This window comes from Corvus hawaiiensis, chromosome 30 (assembly GCF_020740725.1).
Source record: "Corvus hawaiiensis isolate bCorHaw1 chromosome 30, bCorHaw1.pri.cur, whole genome shotgun sequence".
Classification (NCBI taxonomy): Eukaryota; Metazoa; Chordata; class Aves; order Passeriformes; family Corvidae; genus Corvus; species Corvus hawaiiensis.
The window spans coordinates 3,398,477-3,420,156 of record NC_063242.1 but is presented as its reverse complement, the minus strand read 5'-3'; the positions used below and the strand labels follow the sequence as shown (position 1 = coordinate 3,420,156).

At 40.8% G+C, this 21,680-nt stretch overlaps 1 protein-coding gene across 2 annotated transcripts in view; it reads right to left on the bottom strand.

The window, feature by feature from the left end:
- Positions 1–20,927, bottom strand: part of GALNT12 (polypeptide N-acetylgalactosaminyltransferase 12) — a 47,628-nt gene extending 26,701 nt beyond the window's left edge. The window contains exons 1-5 of one of the 2 annotated variants that reach the window (XM_048289222.1): positions 20,435–20,927; positions 7,085–7,254; positions 6,171–6,360; positions 2,679–2,864; positions 298–436 (exon numbers count right to left, since the gene is read on the bottom strand). In XM_048289222.1, coding sequence (XP_048145179.1) covers positions 298–436; positions 2,679–2,864; positions 6,171–6,360; positions 7,085–7,254; positions 20,435–20,814 — 1,065 coding nt within the window. In that variant the 5' untranslated portion in view covers positions 20,815–20,927. The remainder of the gene's footprint in view (positions 1–297; positions 437–2,678; positions 2,865–6,170; positions 6,361–7,084; positions 7,255–20,434) is intronic. The other variant, XM_048289223.1, reaches the window with a different exon arrangement.
- Between the last annotated feature and the right edge of the window lie 753 nt (positions 20,928–21,680).

Below are 21,680 nucleotides of genomic sequence, written 5' to 3'. Positions count from 1 at the left end.
ACCTCCTTCAAGCTGCGGGATGTAAACTTCACCCACTAGTATCACACCCCTTTTTACATTTCATACTAGAGCTCAAGACAAAGACATGTTTTTAAAAATTGCTTTAAAATGGCTGTTTTGAAGAAAAACACAGCTATCCTCAAGTGCAAGAACAAGATTCATACAAACACCTTCCAAAATACTCCCTTCTTAACACTTGCTTACGTTACAGCTACCTCATTAAGTAAAAGGGCATGAAGAAAGAAATAAGAACTTGTTGTATTCTGAGGAAAAGAAACTTTCAATTAAACCACCTACCCTAAATGAGAACTCAAGGTTTTCTCCTCCCCAGACTTCCATTCCTGTGTCATAGGAACCAAGATAATCAAAATACTTTTTGCTCACAGAAAATAATCCACCTGCCATGGTTGGAGACCTATAAAAGAGGACAGTAACTCTGAATTGAATAAAAAGAAAAAATATTAAACCGATGGAACAGATAAAAAAATACAATATATTTTTATTTTCTATTTTCTCAGTCTTTTCTGGATACAAAGTAACAGTGAGAAATCCATCAATTATTATGAGGCCATTTGAATTTAATTTTCTAATAAAAAACTGTATCTGAAAAAAGCACCAGAACGTAAAAATATTGTGTTAAAATAATTTTTTCCTATTGCAGTGTCTTTGTGTGTAAATGAAGAGCCTCTTCACATAACACAACATTAGCTTCCTTGTGGCAGAGCTGTATAGTTGGCTCTGAAATTCTAAGTGCTGTATCCTTATCTATTTCACTTGGGTAATAATTAAAGAAATATTTCTGCTTTAGTAATTAAAAACAACAACCTTGATCCCACTAATATCAATTGAAAAAAACCTCTCAGATATCAATTATTAAGTAAATATAGCTCCTAAAGAGATTTGTTTTCTAAGAAAATCTACCCCTCTGTATGTTCTTAAATTTTTTACTAAGTTTGGGGAGAAAAAAAAAAAAAAAAGTGAAATCAGGAGTCATAACTAATTCCTCCTTGAAGACCACAAGGCCCAGGGTGACAGTGCACTTAAGGGATGTACTTTCAGAAGGGCAGAGTGTGCACACATGCATAAATTTGTATTTGTTCTATATTGTTCGTAATTGTTTACAGTCTTAGGGTGACTCTCTTTAAAGTGTCAAGTATATAATGGTGATTAGAACTAAGTTCAGCTGTTATTTCATGAATTTTACTAAATTGCTGTTGAGGTAAATATAAACAAATGTGAGGTACAGTGATCAATTACTCTTAATCTGTCAAAACTAATTTTACCAGCTATCTTTTTGAAGCAGCACTGTCTCACACTGTCATATGTTGTTTCAAAGAATGGAATGAGATGAGACAAGACAGAAGGAAAAATAAGAAACTCCATAACCAGCCAAGTCCTTCTGTTTCCCCCCAGATCTCTCTTTCCAAACCCAGCTGTTGGTGACACCACTCTCAGCACTGCTGCTTTCTCCAGACACTTGTTGAGCTCACAATCCTCAGGCTACCATGAAACTTTATCCCTCATCATTTTCTTCTTGGCATGTCAAAGACAATTCTTCTTATCATGAAGAAAAAAAGCATCATATTTGAATTAAATGTTTTAAAAATATTTACTCAATTTTGAATTTTTTTAAGGAGGATGTGGACTAATACATGCTGAGAAAGACTAAATTACTACCTCGCTTTTCCCATTTAAAAGAAAGTTCACTCAGTTGAGGGTAAGTTCATTAATATTTGTGAAATACTGAGTATTTCACATATGATAAGCAACCTAGAAAAGACTGAGAAAAATTAATAATTCCGTGTTTTTTGTGGTCTATACGGTAACAGATAAATGTACGAACAAAATCACAGTATTAAAAATGCCAAACCCATTAATTTACCACAATAAACTGCTGAAATACGGCAACTTCCACAGCAGATGGGGGTAGGTTGAACATGGCAGATGCTCAGCTTTCAGGATCTTGTCTACCATTCCCATTTTCCAGATGCCTTGTTTGTTCTATTATTTTACCTCTCCTAAAAATACAACTTTGAGTGACCAATAATACCAATTGATGGCATCTTGTCTTAAAATAAAACAAAACTAAAACCCATAATGAAGACATCAGCCTGAGCTCTGCAAGTTAGCCCTTCAAAGAAACCATGGTGGATAGCAGGTGTATAGTTTCACCCCAGTAAAGAACTGGCCAAATGGTTCACCATTGAAAATAGCACAGTGAACTACAACTATGATTACAGCACAGAAAAAAATAAATCTTCAAAACTACTTTTACCTTCTTAATCAGATTAGTGATTTTTTTCCCTTTTCATCATTGCCCATGATACATTTTTTACAATACGAAGCTCTTTGCTTTGCACAGAGGACATCCTCCAGTATTAGCTAATCAGTTACACTCTTTCCATGTGCTGATAAACATCTGTAAGAGTTTGCCTAGAGGAGTCAAGAGACTATGCAATAAGTTGTCCATATGGAAGATGACACAGGAACTTCAGCTTTTAGAGCAATATTTTTTCCAGGAGCATGGTAAGCAAGAGCTATTTTGAAAAAAAAAAAAGGGGGAACTACACAAAATACATAATTTTCAGTAATATGTTCATTTCCCGAGTATCTTTCAGCACCTGGCATTTTCAGGTGAAATCAAAAACACATTCATCACAGGATGCATAAAAATTAACCTGATGACGTCGGTCTTGGACTTCCTCCGTTTTTGTTCTCTTTCAGGGGTACTATGCCAAGTAAAGACCAGCCTCCAATCAAATCCACCAATCTGTGGCTCACCAGCATTTCCCAAGTACTCAAATGTATTCCAGTCAATAACATCAATAACAGGGCAGACAACAGCTGTTTCTTCTTCAGCAATCCTGGTATGTTTTTAAAACAAAAAGGTGACTTCCATTAGGAACTTCTCTAAAAATAAAAAATTGGAAGTGACAAGAACAAAGAATGCTTACAGATACCAAACATGAAGTTTTGCTCCTTTTCAATTCATGCTGCAATGCAAGGAAATGATGATACAAGAAATACAAGAATAACCTCCATTTTCCTACTGGGGATCATCAGGAGGATATCTCAGGATGGACTCCACTGTAGGCACCTGGCAAACATCAGCCTTCCTGGACTGTGGAAGCAAGGCATGCCAGATGGCTTAAGATAACACATTCAGCATCTGGCTTGGCTGCCATAGCCAGCACCACTTTATCAACAAAACCTGTCTATTTTCTTTTGTACAGGTAACTGTTTTTAAGAGAGCAACTTGATTGCATTGTTCTGCAACGATAAATAATAAACTAGCCATCCTCTTGGCCCTTGAAGTCATGGCTGTTCCTGAAACTGTGATCATCTGCAAATGTACTGAGTACTATAACAGTAACTCAAAAAGAATCCCTGATGTTAGAAAAAAACAAACCTGCAACATGGGAATTACACCTCCAACAATGAAACATACCTGAAGGAGGCTTCCAGAAACCCTGGCAACATAGGAGATGAAAAGGAGAAACAAGATAGCACTGCAGAATGACATTCCTATCACCAAGGGTGATCTAAAGATAGTCAAGATCTTTATCATACTAAGAATACATCAGAGCTGATGACATTTCTTGCAGATCTACTTCTACAAGGAGATAAACCTCTTCCTCCTATTTCTCAATACCATGAAAGGTTTTCAGGATTTCTTCCCAAAAGGATTTGTCGTTACAGAAGGCAGTGGGATTCTTAGCCTTCTCCTCACCTTCTAGAACAGCCTCCCTCAGTACTAGGAGCAACAGCAAGCACACAAGCTCAAGCCAAGGTCTTTCTTTTAAATCCCTGTTTATCATCTTCCCAGTTCTAATGTTAGACATCCCCTGATAGTTCAGTGAAATGAAGTAACTTGTGTGACTTAAAGATGCAGGTATGCACTTCAGCCCTGCATCTTCTATTTACATATTTCAGAGGTGAAGGAAAACTGAACACATCATATCGTCAAACAAGTAAAAGATGCAGTCCATCTGTCATTCAAAGGGAGCTCATTCCTCATGGGATTATTAAACTTAAAACCTGTAGGCTGACCAAGGGCTCATACTCTGAAATTAGAGTAGCTTGTGATGGTTAAATGCAGCAGAGAACAGCAGCAGTTCCAAAGAAGTATTGTCTGAGCTGAGAAAGACTGCCTTAAATATGAAATGGTTTCTTGTTGCTGGAGGGAATATGTGAAACAGATGTTTTCTTCTTTATGATCTCCCACTGAGATCTTGTTTGGTAGAGCACACAAAAAGGCTTATACAAATATTGTTATCTCCTGTCTCACTTGCATAAAACTTTGTACAAATCCTCATTGTACAAAGCAATGAAAATGATGCACGCACGCAGAAGAAAAGAAAACCAAATAATAAAATGTAAAAATATTTTGCCCTCCTGTAACAAGAAGGTAAATAAGTAAAAATTATGTAGCTGGCATATGACTTCAGTTATGAAAGGAATGAAGTAAGTGAAAAGCCATCACCTTTTCTGTAAGTTAAGAATTAACTAGATGGTACAATGCACAGGCAGCTTATAAATACAACCGTGTTTGCACTGCAAAATGCTAACACTGTTGTATTGCTGCCATACATTTGAGTCAGATATGCTGCAGAAATACTCCCTTAGAGATGCACGTCTGCATCTGCAGCAAATACGGCAGAAATTCCAAGAGAGGGCTAACTTTTTACAGGTGGTGATGACCACGTTTAAAAAAATCCCAATCCTTCCTCAAGATTGCCATCTAGTGGTGCGCTAAAGAAGTGAAGAAATCACAGAATCGTCTCCCCAGTCATACACTTTCTTTAGGGGACAGCTGGTAAACCCACGCTTATGATTTGATGGTTATCCCTTTTCCTTTCATAGTTGCCTGGAATACACTCGGTGTGAAATTTAGAAACAAGGTAAGTATGACAATTTTAAGAAAAACCAAAAACTGAAATAGCATTCTAGGTAAAATTTCAAAGAGACATGAGGAATTTGAGAACACAAGTCCCACTAGGAATCAGGAAGCCTTGCACAGATAAAGACACTATGTGCTTTTGGAAGTCTCTCTCCAGTTTGTATAGGGCTGTTTTTTCTGGTCCTTTTCTACAGCCTACAGTATCTGGTGGGAATCTTAACAGGATCCAAATCAAACCACTGCCCTTGATGAAAGATTTTTTTTTTCCCTTTGATTATGTTTTGAAGAGAGCTGTTTTTCTAGATCCCATATTTAGGAGGTCTGATTCAGGTCCTGCATCTATCAGTACCTGCTAATGGCATCCAAGGGGGTAAAGACATGAGCTGTTAGCAAAAGGGGCAAAAACCTCATAACACGAGACAGGAGCAGCAGGTGCTGCGGTGAGGTACCAGTGGCTGAACCCATAGCAAGAATCGTGCATGTACGGCTGCTGGCTACACATGGGTGAGGCTTCCAGAATATAATAAATATTCTCAGCTGTAACAGAGCGCTACTATTCTGGTTTCTAGAGGGTTTTTGTTAGAGTTTTGAGAAGGTTCCTTGGGTTTTTGTTGTTTGTTTGCTTGCTTTTAATTAACAGAAGTTTTCTAAACAGCCTGACCGATCTGCAGTATAGACAGAGACTACACAGGCATAAAGTACAGTGTCCCAAGACAGATGGTTTCCAAGCAAGAGTCAGTGTTGACATAACATTGACTCCTCCCTATCCTACAGCATGATGCTTTATATCAGAACCAGTCTGGAAAGGTGGATTTGCTCAGGACTATGAAGATGGAGTTTATTGACTTGTATTCCAGTCTGCTTACGTAAATGTTTCCTTGCAGGGGGCGCACATCTTTTCTGACCTTCTGCTCATCCACCACCCAGGCTGACAGAAGTAGCCTCCTTTACCAAGGTAATTTCAAAGCTGGGGGTGTGGACTAGCCTTCCTGAAAACCAAAACTTACCATTGTCTGAAGAAAAAGAGCAGCTTGGTCCTCAGGAAAAAACAAAAACAAAAAGGCAAAAAACCCACCATGTCCTGTCCTGAACTTTCACACTTCCATTTGCTTCCCCACAGCCAGGAGACAAACACTTGCAGTGCCTCAGGGAGCAGACTGCAGTAACCTTTGGTAAACCATGAGTCATTTTTTCACTGAAAAAGTGGGCCAAACTGTCTCGCCCCTTCTTCTCCAGTAAGAGAGAAAACCAGCCCAGAGAATAAGCTCACCTTGCCAGCAGCGGCTCCAGCCAGCCCTCGTGGCATTCACAGTGGCAGTCCAGGAATGTTAGGATGTCACCTTTCGCCACAGACGCCCCCAGCAGCCGGGCTCGAACCAGCCCCTCTCGCTTATTTGCACGGATCAGACGTACCTTGCGTAGGCCAGCCACGTAGTTTTCCAAAGTCTCCTTTAAATGTTCTGTAACCAGCAAAAAAAAAAAAAAAAAAGAGGGAATAATATAACCCGAAATGATTTGTTTATTTGTTTATGTCATGCTATAGAAAGCTCTCTCCTCAGTAGCATATTACTCATAGTAGTGGCCTAAAGATTCTGGCATTTCCAGCTCTGATTCTGCTACACATGTTTAGAAAGGACAGGAAAAAGCACAGAACTTGGATGGACACAAATCACGGTTACTTTTAAGAACTTGAATGCTTCACATTTGCCTCTCCAATTCATTTCCAGATTCATAAATGCTTCTCAAATGTTACTTAAAACTTTCTGTATAAAAGTTTTATTCTTAACACAATTCATGTGTGGTAGAAAATGCCATCATTGCCTTTATGTCCCGCTATTCAAACAAGACCAAAGAACTAGGTCACTGTCATTATATGAGACACCAGGGGAGCATTGGTGCAATCAAAACTTGCTCAATTCAGGAAATCTGAAGAACTCTGATCAGTCTGTAGTTATCTATACATGCAAGCACTCATGTTACAACACAGCAAATGTCCTTCCCCATTCTAAACTAAATTTGGTCCAGAAGTCAAATTTTTCATTGGCACACTACAAGAAAAACTATTTTCCAGTGAGATGCCTTTGTTGTACAGTTTTCTGGTATGTGACCTGAACAGCATAACTTTTTCTCCTATAACTGGCTGACCAAAAACCAATCAATATTATTTAGATTTATCCTTCCTACCTTTGTCACTGTAATCATCTACAAGAATAACTTCTTCCAAAAGTATATCCGGAGATGTCTCAAGAACACTGTGAACAGTTCGCAGAAGCGTTGACCAAGCCTCGTTATAAAAAGCTATCACAACAGAGGTTTTCGGCAGGCTATAATAATCATATTTCTTCTCTCTGCATCTATAAAGGGGGGATAACACTTAGTACAAGTGCAAGAGCATTTATTAATTTTCAGGAAACAATTCTCAAATCCATTTGTATGCTAGTTACTAACTGCAAACAAGGACACAGGAAGGACCTTAAAAGAACTGCATGTGTGTGCAAAATTGTATGAGAACACATTAGGAAGTTGCTCTTCCAGAGGTTCCATTTCCACAGAAGCATTATGAATAAAATTCTGAAAACTACCAAAATGTCTAAAAAGAAAAATAATATGATGTATTCTGGGCTGGTGTAGCTGCAGTAGCTGTCTTTGTACAATTACAAACAGAAGAACAAGCAATGGCCAAAACGTGCTTCGGATTAAAGAAAACAAATAAAGGCAATGTAAAACCTAAGTGCAGTAAAAACAGTAGCATAAACTACCGATAACTTGTGCTTTAGAAAACAGAACAAGTGCTAGACAGTAAAAATATAACTCTGAAGGAACAGCAACATATAAAGAGAAAAAAACCAAACCAAACAACCAGGAACAAAACTGAAATGTATGTACACTGAAGCAGAATTTGGAGGGACCACACAACTGGCAAAATCTAATATTAAGATCCACAAAAACCTAAATCAGATATAGAAATGCATGATTTTGGCTCTACGGAGAGCCAGAAAGTTTGCAAACCTTTGGATTAAGCTGCAGAATGTATTTCCTATAAATACATATATGAACTTCCCTAAATGAACATAAGGATGCCAAGAAACTTACAGCTGAGCCAAATGTATAAATTCTTAAAAGAATCCCCTGGTCTAGAAGACTTTTAAAATAATAGTGGCATTTATTACAATTTCTCTCTTTGCTTAAAGCATTCCATATTAGCAGTTTTTATTGCCTGGGGTCACCGAGGCTTGTAAGGGGCAGAAGGACAGACTTCAACTTCTGTACAGAAGGCTATACAGCAGACTTCAACTTCTGCTAAGTCACAACAGATATCAAAGCAGGTAGGACATCCCTCCTACCAACACAGAACAGCAGCGAGTCATCCAAAACATTCTGTGGGGAGCTGAAAAGGGAAATCAAAACTGATCAGTAGAAAATGTGACAGCAAAATCCCTTAGGTCAATTTAGGGGCACAAAAATTCCCCAAAAGATTAAGAAAATTACATTGAAATCAAACTGCTTACCCATAGCACATTGAGAATATTTTTACAAACTATTTAAATCTGCTGTGTCTGCAATTAAAAAAGACTTACAGGTTTCTTTAAAGGTTAGGCAGTATCTATTAAGATCTGTTGTACAGAAAGAAAAAAAAAAATCTGAATCTGATTATACCTAACATTAAAATTCTTATGAGGAAAACAAAAAGTCTGTGGAGTACTTCTGTAATCAATATGTGAAAGTGAGGAAGCAACAAGGACAAATGACACTTGAGCAAAGGAGGCACCCAGAAGGCTGCTTCTCAAACATGAAAGGAACGCCATGCAACAACACCCATGCATACATATATACATAGGTAGGTACACATACACACACACTTATCTAGTAAAGGACAAAAATGCCCGTCCCTCCAGGCTGTAACTTGTCCTGAGGGGCCTTTACAGAGGGAACTGTCTCACACCAACACCTGGTGACAGAATTGATTTATTCAGCCAGACATTCACGTATTGACACACAAAAAATGAAAAGGAGTGATGAGTGACATTTTAATTAACTTTTTTATTTTAATGCAGAAAAACCTACTGAATGAATCCAATTTTAGAAATATATATTTACTTTAGCCTACTGAAAGACATTTCTGCTCAGTCCTGCCAGGAAAAAAATCTCCACATATATCAGCCACTTTTACCAGGTAATTTTGAGTTCATTTCTTGATGGAAATAGGATCTCTATATACCCATCTTAGAAAACTGAAGGAAAATATAAATAAATTAAAAAAAAAAAAAAAAAACACCAGGAAAGCATTCATTGAAATATATGTCAGGAAGAGTCATGGAATAATAATGCTGTATTCCATTATTGAAAAAAAGGAAACCCAAAAGGGCTAAAGAAGCTTCTAAGTCTAATTATCGATTAAAGACTTCAACAGTTTTGCCTGAAAATTACATGCTGAAGATAGGAAACATAATTTGGCACAGAGCAAGGCAATCCCCACACTGTTTGTGATTCACTGTGCATTGCTGCCTCCTTCCTTGAGCACACCCCATGCTGCAGGAAAAGGTCAGCCTACTACAGGACATACAAGAGCACACGTTTCTTAGGTTTCCAAAGTCAAGAAAATGGCCAGCACTAAAAAATGGGTTTAATTTACCAGCTCCATGGTGGAAGGCAGACACCCTGACCTGAGTGGTGCCCCAATAACCTTTTTAAAAAAAAAAAAAAAACAAACAAAAAAAAAGCAGGAAAAAAACCTGTTACTCAACTTCTGTGCAGATTTGCATGTTTATCTCAGAAATTATTTCCAAGACACATATTTCTTGCTAAATTGCTAGAAGGTCTCAACTGTTAGCTGTCTCAAAGAGTATTGCTAAAGTGAAGCACACTTTTCCTTATCTTTCTGCAATGAAAGAGTTTTACTGAACTTCAAAAATTAATCCCATTCCAGAGATTACAAACCCAAAGCATTTAAACCCTGGAAAAATTATAGCATAAGAAAATCTTTAAAAAACTAATGAATCCCTGAAATGGAAATGCTTGGAAGTGTTGCTGAATAACAATTAAGTGGCACACATATGGACACTAAACATTTCCCCTTTGCAAGACATAAAAGCTTCAAAAAACCCACTACGAGTACAAAACCTGATTTAAAGCCTAGCAGTCATAACTCATCTTTTCCATTTCTCAGCTCTTGTTTACCACAGAAGTGCCTTAGCAGACCATCTTCTGTATTCACATTTGCAAACTCCAAGATGCACTTTTATTCTCCATGTGTCAGCCAAGTATCCCAGCTCCTACTTTCCAAGTGAATCATTTCACTCCTACTTTGGATTATTCAGAAAAACAAATGCATATCAATTATGGTATGTCATTAAAATGACAGCAACTGGTGACAGCAGTCCCAAAATAAGTTTTTGCAGATCCTGGGAATGTATATTTATGCATACTATACTTCAACCTGCTTTTGGCTTCTGACTAGGGCGCTCTCCAGTGTCACACTCAAACCCATAACGCCGTCCTTTCCAATAGAGAGGATCACATTCAGACACAATTAATTGCATCCCACATTATTCATCCTAAAAGCTATGTGTAACCTTTGAGCTGATCATCTGGACTCTGCAGGTCCATAAAGACAGATCCAGAAGGCAACTCACCTTACCCTCCTTAAGACATTAATCCAGCACAGCCCAAGAGACTTCAGTGGGTCCCCACCTCCATCTTGTCTATAGAGGTTTGACTATGGAACAGTTGCTTAACTTTTCTATGAGTAAAGTTAAATGACTATAGGAAACTACCTATAGTCCCTACCACTGGCTGTGATACATCACTTTGAACCTAGCCATCATCACTACCAAATGGTTGGTAAGAACATAACAGAGACATGAGGAAATTAGTTGCCTGTAAGCATGACGTTTCCAAGCATGGGGAGTAAATGTAGACACAAGTCCAATGTATTCTTTCACTACTCTCATGATCTTATTCAATCACAGGAACTTTACTATTTTGTAATAATTATATCTATTTTAAAATAAACAATTACTTAAATTAAATATGTGTGAATCTTGAGTGGGTTCATTTTCTTCAGAGAAGTACCCATATCTTTAGTCAACCTGATTTTGGAAACAGTTATCACATACCAGGATCAATCACTGAGGAAAAACCTGTTGCCAGCATATCCAAGAAGCTTTTTCAGAGTCAATAACATAAATGCATAAAGTTTTAAATAGGAGTCAGATTTCAATGACAGACACTGGTATATAATGAATATTAACCACAATAGGTATGGCAATGCAAAGGAGTGACACCTGCTCAGTCTCTGTCCTCCGGTCACTCCTGCTCTCTGCAGATTCACTAGAAAATGCAGAAGCAGAAGCCTTTTGCACAGTGGAGTGACACCCAGAGAAAACATGGCCAGGACTGCCCCAACCACCTTCCAAGGAGAAGGCTGGGACACAACAATGTTCCAGCAGCAGCCTGCTTCTGCATCATCCTTCAATTCCTTCATCCACTTTCTGCCACACTGGATGGGTGTTCCAGGGACCCTCCCGCTTGATCACTGTGGCATAAGACAGGCATAGAACAAACAAAACCTTTGTTTTCTGGCATTTCTTATCAATTTACACTAAGACAACATCTGTATTCTAGAATTCGAAATGTGTTCATCCATAACTTTAAATCTCTAGATGGGAAGAAACAGAAAATAATGCCAGTATGCATCCGAACACAAAACCACGGTCACTATATACCCACCCTTCCTCGATGTTTCACTACAGCAGCTACTCAAACATCTAAGTCCACAAAATGCAAACTGAAGCCAAACATGTAAAAGTGTATCATCATACATCCAAATTCCTGTGGGTTTTTGGTTTTACCTTTCTTTAAGTCCCAGTCTAACCGAGAGTATAGAGCTGACAAGTTTAATAAATTAACCTTGGAATCTACTACACTACACAGTCTTCTGTTATCAAGTTTTACAATAGGTTATTCATTAGAAACTAAGGAGACATCACTCAGGAAATGCCTAAACAAAATTAAATGGGTTGTTTTCAAGAACATTTGTGTCAATTAATGTAATCACTCAATTTATTTCTTTGTAAGGAGCTGTTTCTCTAAGAGATGTGTATCTATACACAGGGAGAGAGAGCATGAATGTGTGCACACTGGGCACACTGCCATGAGTTAATTAGGAATGGTTGCTGACATGCTCTTACTTAAGACTTTCACCACAACTGTGACAACGATACAGAAAGGGAAAACAGGCTTTTAATCTCCAAACTTGATCTTCTATATGCACAGTTACTCATATTTTAAGAAAATAATAGAAGTCTTCTGAGAGTTTTCAAAGATTTGTTAAGAACGCAAACTGCACATAAATTATTTAACGCTTTCTGAAGGCATACTATGTAAGTTTTAGTTTTGAAGTTTCAATGTGAATGCCTGAGGCAAGTTTGGAATTGCGTAGCTTCTCTCAAGAAGTGCAAAACAGTACGTGTCACTGCTGGAGCTGATCCAATTTGACTTATGTGACATATACGCCCCATCACAGTGTCATCTAGAAAACACTGCCAGGGTTCTACTTCAGGCTGGCTTTCACATGGTGGGCTAGGAATCATGTTGGCTGGGCTTGTTACGATGGGCCATATACATGCTGACTCACCACACAACCTCCCTTCCTTTTCCTAACTTGAACAGTTAAAACACCAACCTAAACTGCTCCTTCAGTAAGAGGTGTGCTCAAAAGTGACATTTTGTAGCTGTCAGTCAATAAGGTTGATGGGGATGAATGGCAGCATCCATGGGCATCTCAATCTAGGTTCACCATCTTCATTCCCACTCCATAAACTGCAGAGGCAGCAATGTGGGCTTTGGAATCTGCCAGGTATCTTCACCCAAGAGAAAACACCTCCTTCTCCCACCTTCCCAAAGCCACAGCAGAGGACACAGATGTATTGGGATCTTCTACCCCATTTTCTACTTTTGCCCAAGCAGCAGCTTGGGGCTCTGCACATCTCTCCACAAGCATCCCAAGCCCTGCAGCATGACACAGCTGGCAGCACTAGCTTCTAAGCCACCCCACACAGCTACCAAGTCCACGTCCCTTACTCCAGGCTGAATATAAAGTTGAACAGCCACTCCTCACCCCTCTGTGGGAGAGCAACTTTTGGATAAAATCCAGCATGTGAGCCAAAAGCAACACCACCCAAAGCCTGGGATACAGAAGTGCAACATTTCTAGTGGAATTAAAGGATATGATAAACTACATTATTCCTATCTCCTCCAAACACTACCCAGCTTTTCATGACAAATTTATTTTCTCACATAAGACTACCTTGAACCAACTGTCAGTTCAGAGATTTTCTCCTTTTTATTTTTTAATAAAAAAATAATTTTATCTGAGCATGGAGAGGCTCCACCTGGTTTTACACACCTACACAGGCCACGTATGTTCAGCTATTGCAGGAAAAGGCATTGATGTTTACAGAAGGTGTGTCTTGGTGTGATTAGCAAAGCAGATAGCAGCAAGTTGCTGATAACTGCCAGAATGGCCCAAATATTCAGGGCAAGGCTGGAAGAGTTTAGCAGGTGTATTCAGCATGCTGGCCTACACTTCCCCACCACCTGCCCCAGCCCAGTAGGCTGGCTAAAAGCTCCCTAAATTATATCTGCTGAAACAAACCATATTAGAGACAGCAACCCTGTACAGTCTACAACACTGTGATATGATCAAGTCTCTGGTAACAGAGGCTGGCTAGGTTTTGAAACAGTTTATTTAATGTTCTATAGAACGATTCTCCCAATGACAAGAAGGTCTTGACAAGACAGAGGGCCAAAAGCTGTCTTAAGATTTCAGATAATAAAGGGCTGCATTTGTGAGAAGCAAGGAAGAAAGACAGTAAGTCTGGAACAGAAGAAAATATTTGTTAAGAAGTTGGGTGGCGGGGGGGAGGCAGGCCCAGAAAGCAGATCTGTTTAAGACAGATTAAAAATACATTAAGAAAAAAATGTCTAGAAAGACCAAGTATGAGAATTTGACTAAAATCCTCAAACCCACAAATTTAGGAAATCCATAGAGCCTCCTAATTCCAAATTGTTAGAGAAAGGCTACGGAAGTTCCTACCCGACCTAGATTCTGGATGTGCAGATGAGAAGGAAATTCTACATGTGACAAAGGGAAAACCCACTTGATTTTTATTTTATTTTGCTGAGTTGAAACAGTGCTTACATTTTCCTGAAATGTTTTCAATCTTCTTCCAACATAGTGAGATACACTTAACCTTTGCACAGAGACATACTATTTCCTACACTTACATTTAAAAACTTACTTTAGTGTGAGTAATTTGATTCAGGACAAGAAAAAATGTTTTGCAAAGCAGTAATGGAAAGAAGCTATTGTATCCATCACTATAAGTAAGGTGTGGATGTACCTGATTCTTACAGACAATTGTTTACAGTTAAAGCAGTTTCTGAATAAAGAAAAAAATCAATTTTTGCTTACTATCAATCACAGATCCGGGAACTTTGTCAATTTTAAAATTAAATCAGCTAAAACCAAGCACTAATCTAGATGTCAAAGGAAGTTGAGGAAGTCTACCAGAAGCTGGAAAGAAAAATGGTTAAAAAGTAACCATGTGAGCTCTTCTGGGAAATATTTGCTGGGGATTGCTAAAAACATAATGGCAAAGAAAAGCGACACATTTTTACAGAAGACAGGAAACAAAAATAGCAATATATGCTAAATATCCAAGCAATAGTGGAAGCATTGCTTCATTTTGTACTGCTATAAAATGCAAGCCTTCTTATTAAAAACAAACAAAAAACCAACTATAGTGAAGAATTATTTTTTCTCCACTTACCGTATGAGGAAAGAATGAAATGTCCTAGAGAAACACTGCTTTGAAGGTCTAAAGCCTGTTTATAGATTCAAGAAATCCTACCAACTAGCACTAAAGTAATGACTAAAAGCTATTATGATTAATATAGTTACTAGTAACCAATTATCTATTTCAGAAAAGCTCAGAAATCAAACCAAAACATCCCAACACCAAACATGTGATCACAGTGTTACAAAACTGCTAGACCAAATACACCTTTAAGTGTTTAATGTAAAGCCTTTGCTGATAAGAAGTGTGCTGTTTCTCCTGATCAGATGCAAAGCATGAGAACACCCCTGCTAAAGCCAGCTCTGGGCATAAGGTGCACCATCAGGTGCATGTTTACAGGGAAGGGATGTGCCAGAAAAGTTGAGCTGCTGCAGCTCACCTCTTCAAAGAGTTCTATTTCCTATACGTGCTGCAAAAACAAACAAACAAACAAAAAAAAAAACAAACAAAAAAAACCAACACTGCTGCTTCACCTTTAGGTAAGAGATGAAAGAGAAGCTCCTGGGTGAAGTCAGACAGTCACTGAGGGCAGAGGAGGAAACCCTCAGCTGCTGCACCTTTTCCCAGAACAGGGTCAGGTTAAAACTCCTGGCAGGAGTAGCTGGATTTTTGGAGTAGAAAAGGAACCAAAACCTAGTATCAAGGCTTATTCTGGGAACTTGCTAGCAGATACTATCAAATGGACATCCTGGTATAATTTAGTATTTACAGCCCAGAAGACAAAACAAACCATAGAAGAAAGTGAGACTCTGAAAGAAGCAAATTCAAATATGGGAACAAACAGGAAAAACAGTTTTGAAAGGCAGAAAAATCTTAGCACAAGATTGTTTTGCTAAAGTCAAGCATAATAGTCCACCAAAATAAATAATATTATAGGCATAAATGATGGTGACAGAGGAATTTAAGCAGTTGTGTATATCTAGCTATCTATACAAAGACACTTAAAGATATACACACATACTTAAACATATACATAAAATCATGCATATACAAAATATTTATATAAAGAATCTCTCTCCCAAAACATAGAAAATTACCTAGAATTAAAGAATAAACCTCTAAAGCTGAAAAACCTTTTAAGCTGAAAAATATTATGCAGACCACATTCAATATTTTGGAAGCTTTTGCGGCTACTTAGGAAAGACAGGAAAGAATTAAAAATCCATTTCTTTGTGATCACAAGTAAAATGAGCCCCAAGGGTTGAATCAGGCTTCTACCATGAAAGAGAGAACATGAAGTGCTGAGTCGGCACAAAAGTGCCTATTCCTGACTTGTTCCTTCCATACCAAGAGTCAGCCAAAAGGCACCTTGTGTGATTTATAGAAACCACCCCCAAAACAGGCAATGCATCCCTACTGTGAGTAAGACAGAAAGAAAAAAAAAAAAAAAAAAGAAGGTAGAATGTCTAAAATCAGGAGCAGTGCTTGAAAATAGCCCTTAATCTAAAAGAACCCAGTTAGAAAAACTGGAAATATATTTCTTACACATTGTAATAAGCTGTAAAAGGCTAAGAGAATGATCAGTTGTCTGCCTAGCCCTACAGTCCTGTAAAACAAGCACACAACGAGAAGCCCTGTGGGACACAATGCAGTTGTGTTGTTGCAGGGGGAGGAAGGCAGAGCAGCAGAAGCCAAACCCCATGGCCCAGAGCTCATCACACTGCACTTACAGGGCATCAGCCCCAACAGGGCCCTCACTAAGTCAAGGTCTGACAGAGGACACTTGCTGGTTTTAAACCTCCTGTACTTGTTGCTCCCGCTGTGAGTTCAAACTCAAGAAATGAAGGGTAGATGTTGGGAAGACAAGCTGGGCCATCCAGACAGCATTAGGATTGGGGAAGAAAAAGAAAATTAAATCATTGTGGAAGTGATGTAGCCTTGAAAGAGGTCTTCAAAGGCTGTTGAATCTCCATCCTTGGAGACTTGGAGGTTGGACTAGACACCGCAAAGTTTCCTTCCAACCTCCATCTTTCTCTGACCCTATGGCTTAATTCACTTCTAGCCTTCTACAAACTGTATCATCATTTAGTCACTTACATCCTTATCCATAAGATTCTTCCAAATGGACATTTTTATAGATTGCTTATACATATTGTTTATTTGCTTATATGTATACTTTCAATAAAACTAAAGAATTACTAGGTGATGAAACATTATAAGTTGCTGATGACAAGCTCAGTTAAAGGAAGCAGAAACTGTTTAAGGAAACAATAGTAGTTGTTGACTTCTTTGGGTCTGTGTGTCAATAGAAACAGGAGCAGTCATCACAAAAAGCATGTTATGGTGGTGGGAATAAGAAGGAATAAAGACTTTCTGAATATTTTCACTGTTGTGGGGAAAGACCTAAATTTGAAGCTTCCTGGATTCACAGTCAAATGTCGTCAATCAATACATTATTTGAGAGAGTAATCTCAGCCAAACTATTCTTCTCTTCCTGCACAGTATTACCAGACACAGATATTAGCAAATACCTGCCACGCTTCTGTTCCCATGGCAGGTCCACGATGTACAACATGCAACAGTAGGAAAAGACTTTTGGCATCAGTTTCTGATACAGCAACACCTTGTGCAATCATTCTGTGTATCACATTTAACAGCTTACTGGTTCAGATACTCTGTATCTTATTAGCAAAACTCCAGTTTTCACTGGATTCAAATGTTTTCACCAATTCACACACAGAGAGTGGGTTCATTGATCAGTGAGGGAGGACATTAATGTTAAAAGGAACAGTGGGGCATCCAGGTGGTGGTAATGTTGTCTCTATTTCCCTTTCTTTTATTCTCCTATTTTATTGGTGTCTAAAATTTCCAGCCTTGCCTCCACACACACAAGAATATGCTGAAACAGACCAAAAGCCCACAGCCCAGAATAGAGTCTCCAAACATAGCACCTGTCAATATCTCCTGAATATTTGATTTAAATTTTCTAGTGGATGGACTTCCTTATGCTTTACAGTAAATGGATTTTTGGAACAGGGAGATGGCAGAATTTGTTTTATCCACTTGTATGCATCAGCCATGTATTGCAGCAGCCCTGCAGGAGGTACACTTCCAGCAGCCCACCTGTCTTTCAGGTTGAAGACCTGTAAATTAGTCACTTCTTTACGAAGGCCATGCTGTAAGTTGAACAGAATTGAGTCCAACACAGATTTCTGTGGGACTTTATCAGTGATTCTCCACTCCTTAAAACAAACAAAAACCAAAACAAACAAAACTGAAACAAAAAAAAAAAAAATGCCCAAAACAAACGCTTTACAGCTTCTACTCAGTTATTTATAAATGCAAGGAATTTCCACCTTATTTCACAGTTGTTTAAGGAACTCATCAAGTAACAACACACTTCTTTATCCATATAATTATGACCTTCAAAGAACTCAAACAGGTTTGTGAGACACGTCATCCTTGACAAAAGCCTTGTTGACTTTCTCAATAGATCACACCTACCCATCTGTTACTAATTCTTTCCCTTACCACAGTTTGTAAATAACACGCCTGGAAAAGATCCAAGGCTCACCAGCACACACTTCTCTGGTTCTCCTCTGGGAGTCCACTAAAAAAATGGTGCGTTTGTCACTTTCTGGTCCTCGGGTACAGAACTTGTTTCACTGATCACACCTAACTTTTAGCCTTTGCATCATTTTGGTGGACAGCTGAAGCCTAGTTGCCATCTACCATTACTACTTATCTCCTATCATTGCAGCCTCACCCATCACCAAAATGTTCATTAATAGTCAAGCATTGCCCATCTTAAAATAAAAAATAATAAAAAAAAGTAAGATTTTCCCTAGACTTGAGATTTCAAACTGTATAGCCTCTAATCTTGGAATGAAGTGCAATGAATTTTCTATTGCTGTGGGTTTGGTGATACCTTTTTAATTTTTTTTTTTTAACTTTAATCTCTTACATGGTCTTCCTTCTTGAAAGAAGGAGTTAATATTTCATTCCAAAATTGCCCTTGGGAAAGGTTTTTTTTACATTTGCTGTGTGAGTGGGAGAGATGCTCTGTGACATTTTTGCTATAATTTAGATTTAACTGTGCACAAAGGCATGCAGCACCTGCCAGCAGATACAACAGTACAATACAGCTCCAGCTTCAGAAGGCAATTATCTCTGAGATTATGTCACTGATGCTTTGTGATCCTTTTGGTTTGGATATATTTTGTCATTTCAGCATCCATATATTCAAATCAAAAAGAGTATGTTGTTGTAGCAAAATCTATCCACCTATTCAAATTATTTTCATTTCTAGAATAGTCACCCACATGCATCTATAATGTCCCCCGTTCAACAACTGTGACCTTCCATTTCTTCTAACATCCTGTCATAGAGAAATGGCAGAAGTCCAAAATAACTCACTTAAATGATTTAATTCTTCCCATGGAAATGAAACTAAAATGGTCCTTTTTGACCTAAGGTCTACAGACTGCTTATAAGAGCAGAGTAATAACTAAGAAAAACAAACCTAGTGTCAGGCTTAAACTTATGATGAAAAGGCCTTGCATTTGCACTGCAACTTTTAGAAAGGCATTGTAAGAGTCATGTTTTAGATTCAGCATTTACAACTTGAGTTGGTGAAATACTGGGCAGGACGCACCAGCGTGAAGTGAATGCATGGGAGAGCCAGATCCCTGATTTTCCACAGCTCTTTGCTACCATATTGTACAAACCTGTTGCAACAAAACAAACCAGCTGAAGGCAAGCTCAGGTGTAATAGAAGTGAGGGCTGTGAGGAATCAGTAGCAGTCATGGCTCTATCCCACCCCCTGTGGTGTGGCTAGTACATACGCGTAACTGGCTAGCCCGTTCCTCTCACCAGCCGGCAGCTCACTCACAGGAGAGCCCAAGACGGTGCCACACTGAGTGTTTGTGTAAGGGCAGAACAGTCAGACCTGTTGCGCCACGCTGGCTTCACAGCTGCACTGAACCACTGCCTGTAAGCTAGAGCCACTTCATCAAACACTATCTAATCCTTCGTTCACAACTGCCTATGTCATCATCTGTCACTAGCGTCAAACTGTAAATGTAATTTGTAAATGTAACTTGTCTCAGCAACTATGCATCCCGGATCAAGCACAGTCGCACTTCAGAATACCATTACATACGTCTGCGAGCACCATTTCTAGCTCGCTCCTGGTAAAACTGCTTATAAAACAATCTCCTTTAAACTGTGTGCCTTAAGATAATTGAATACAATGCACAGCTGAAGTCTGGGAAGCGTAACATTTGTAAAGCTGGGAGTGACTGAAAAAGTATGCCGCTGCCCACGGTGACTTACCCCGGGGACAGCGGCAGCAGCAGGAGGGGACAGGAGCAGGAGAAACACGGCAGCGCGCCGTTGCTTAAGGACTGAAACCACACTACCAGGGCTACGGGGGAAAACAACCTGCACATGCACCACCAACACGCGACTTTGTGCTGCCTTGAGTAGGTGCGGCAGCCAGGCAAAGTCACCAATAGACTTAACTGTGAGAGCGAACGCTGTAATCCAAGAGCATTTGGGATGGGAAAGTTTCCAAAAGCCTCCACGCTCCTGAGTGAAAGGTACTCGAGAGAGCCACGACTAGCCCGCGCTGATCGCTGCCAGCAGACACTCCAGTTTGGCGGAGCGGCTCTGTGAGCCACAGCAGCGGCAGGCTCCTCTGTCCCGGCCCCACCTGCCCTCGGCGGTACTCACAGCGGGTTCCAGCGCTCGGGCAGGCGGCGGTGCAGCGAGATGCGGTCGCTCAGGTAGATGTTGATCTGGTGCCGGCGGATGCTCTCCTCCTGGCGGCGCTTCTCGGCCGGGCTCAGCTCCAGCCGCACCGCCCGGCCCAGCTCCCCCAGCGCCCCCGGGTCCAGCGCCGGCTTCGCGTACACCGGCCGCCGCAGCAGCTCGCTGTCGGGGGACGGCGGCTGCGGCGGGGCGCGGCGGGCGGCGTGGCGGGGCGGCGGGCCGTGCCGCCACACGAGGAAGCCGAGGGCGGCCAGAAGCCCCAGGGCGAGCAGCGTGCCCCCGCCCCGGCAGCCCCGACCCCGCTTGCCCCAGCACATCCAGCGGCCGAGGCGGCCGGCCATGCCGAGCGGGCGGCGGCTGCCCTCTCAGGGACACGGGCGCGCCTCCGCCCCGGGCGGACTCGGCGAACTTCTCACGGACCTGCCCACGCCGCGACACCCGCCCGCCGCCCGCGCTGCCCCGCCTGGAAGCCCGCCCGGCTCCTCCGCCGCCGACTCCTCCCTCCTCCCCGCCCCGCCGCGGGCCAGCCCGGAGGGGCGCGGCGCGGAAGAACCGAGCACGGGCGCTGCCGCGGGGAGGGGAGTGGTACCCTCGAGGGGAACCTACCTCGCTTGTCCTCCAGGGGTGCTGAGCCCCTGCCGCCCGCCAGCCACCTCCCCTGGAAACTATGGCCCTCTATTTCCCGGCGGTCGAAAGGCTGCTTGGCCCCCGAGGGTTCCAGCACCCCAGGGAACGCATACGGCTCCAGCCTACTCCGCGTTCTCCCTGGGGACGCAACCGGTGGAACCAGTACTGGTTCTGACCCATCCCGGGGAAGGGAGGGAGTGGAGGCCATCCCGGTTCTGCCAGGTCACAGCTGGGATGTGGGGAGGAGGAAGGAACACACGTCCCCTTCGCACACCTGCTGTCACCCTTCAAGAGAGAGGTGATCTAGTCGCCCTGAAGCTTGAGGGACTTTCATAAGCACTGGTAGCTGCATAGCAGATATGCAGGGGTACCCCCCAGCAAGGCAAAGCTCGGCTGGCACAAAGCTGCCAGGGCCACAGCAAGGTGCTTCGGCCATTGGAAGTGACTGGGATAGCCCCAAGGCTGGCTGTCTACGGACAGAAATATCCAGAGCTGCAGGACAGCAAGGGAGGTTATTTCTGATGAGGTACTAGGAAGAGCTTTGAGGTTGAAGGAAACAAATTGATAGGAAACCAGGCTT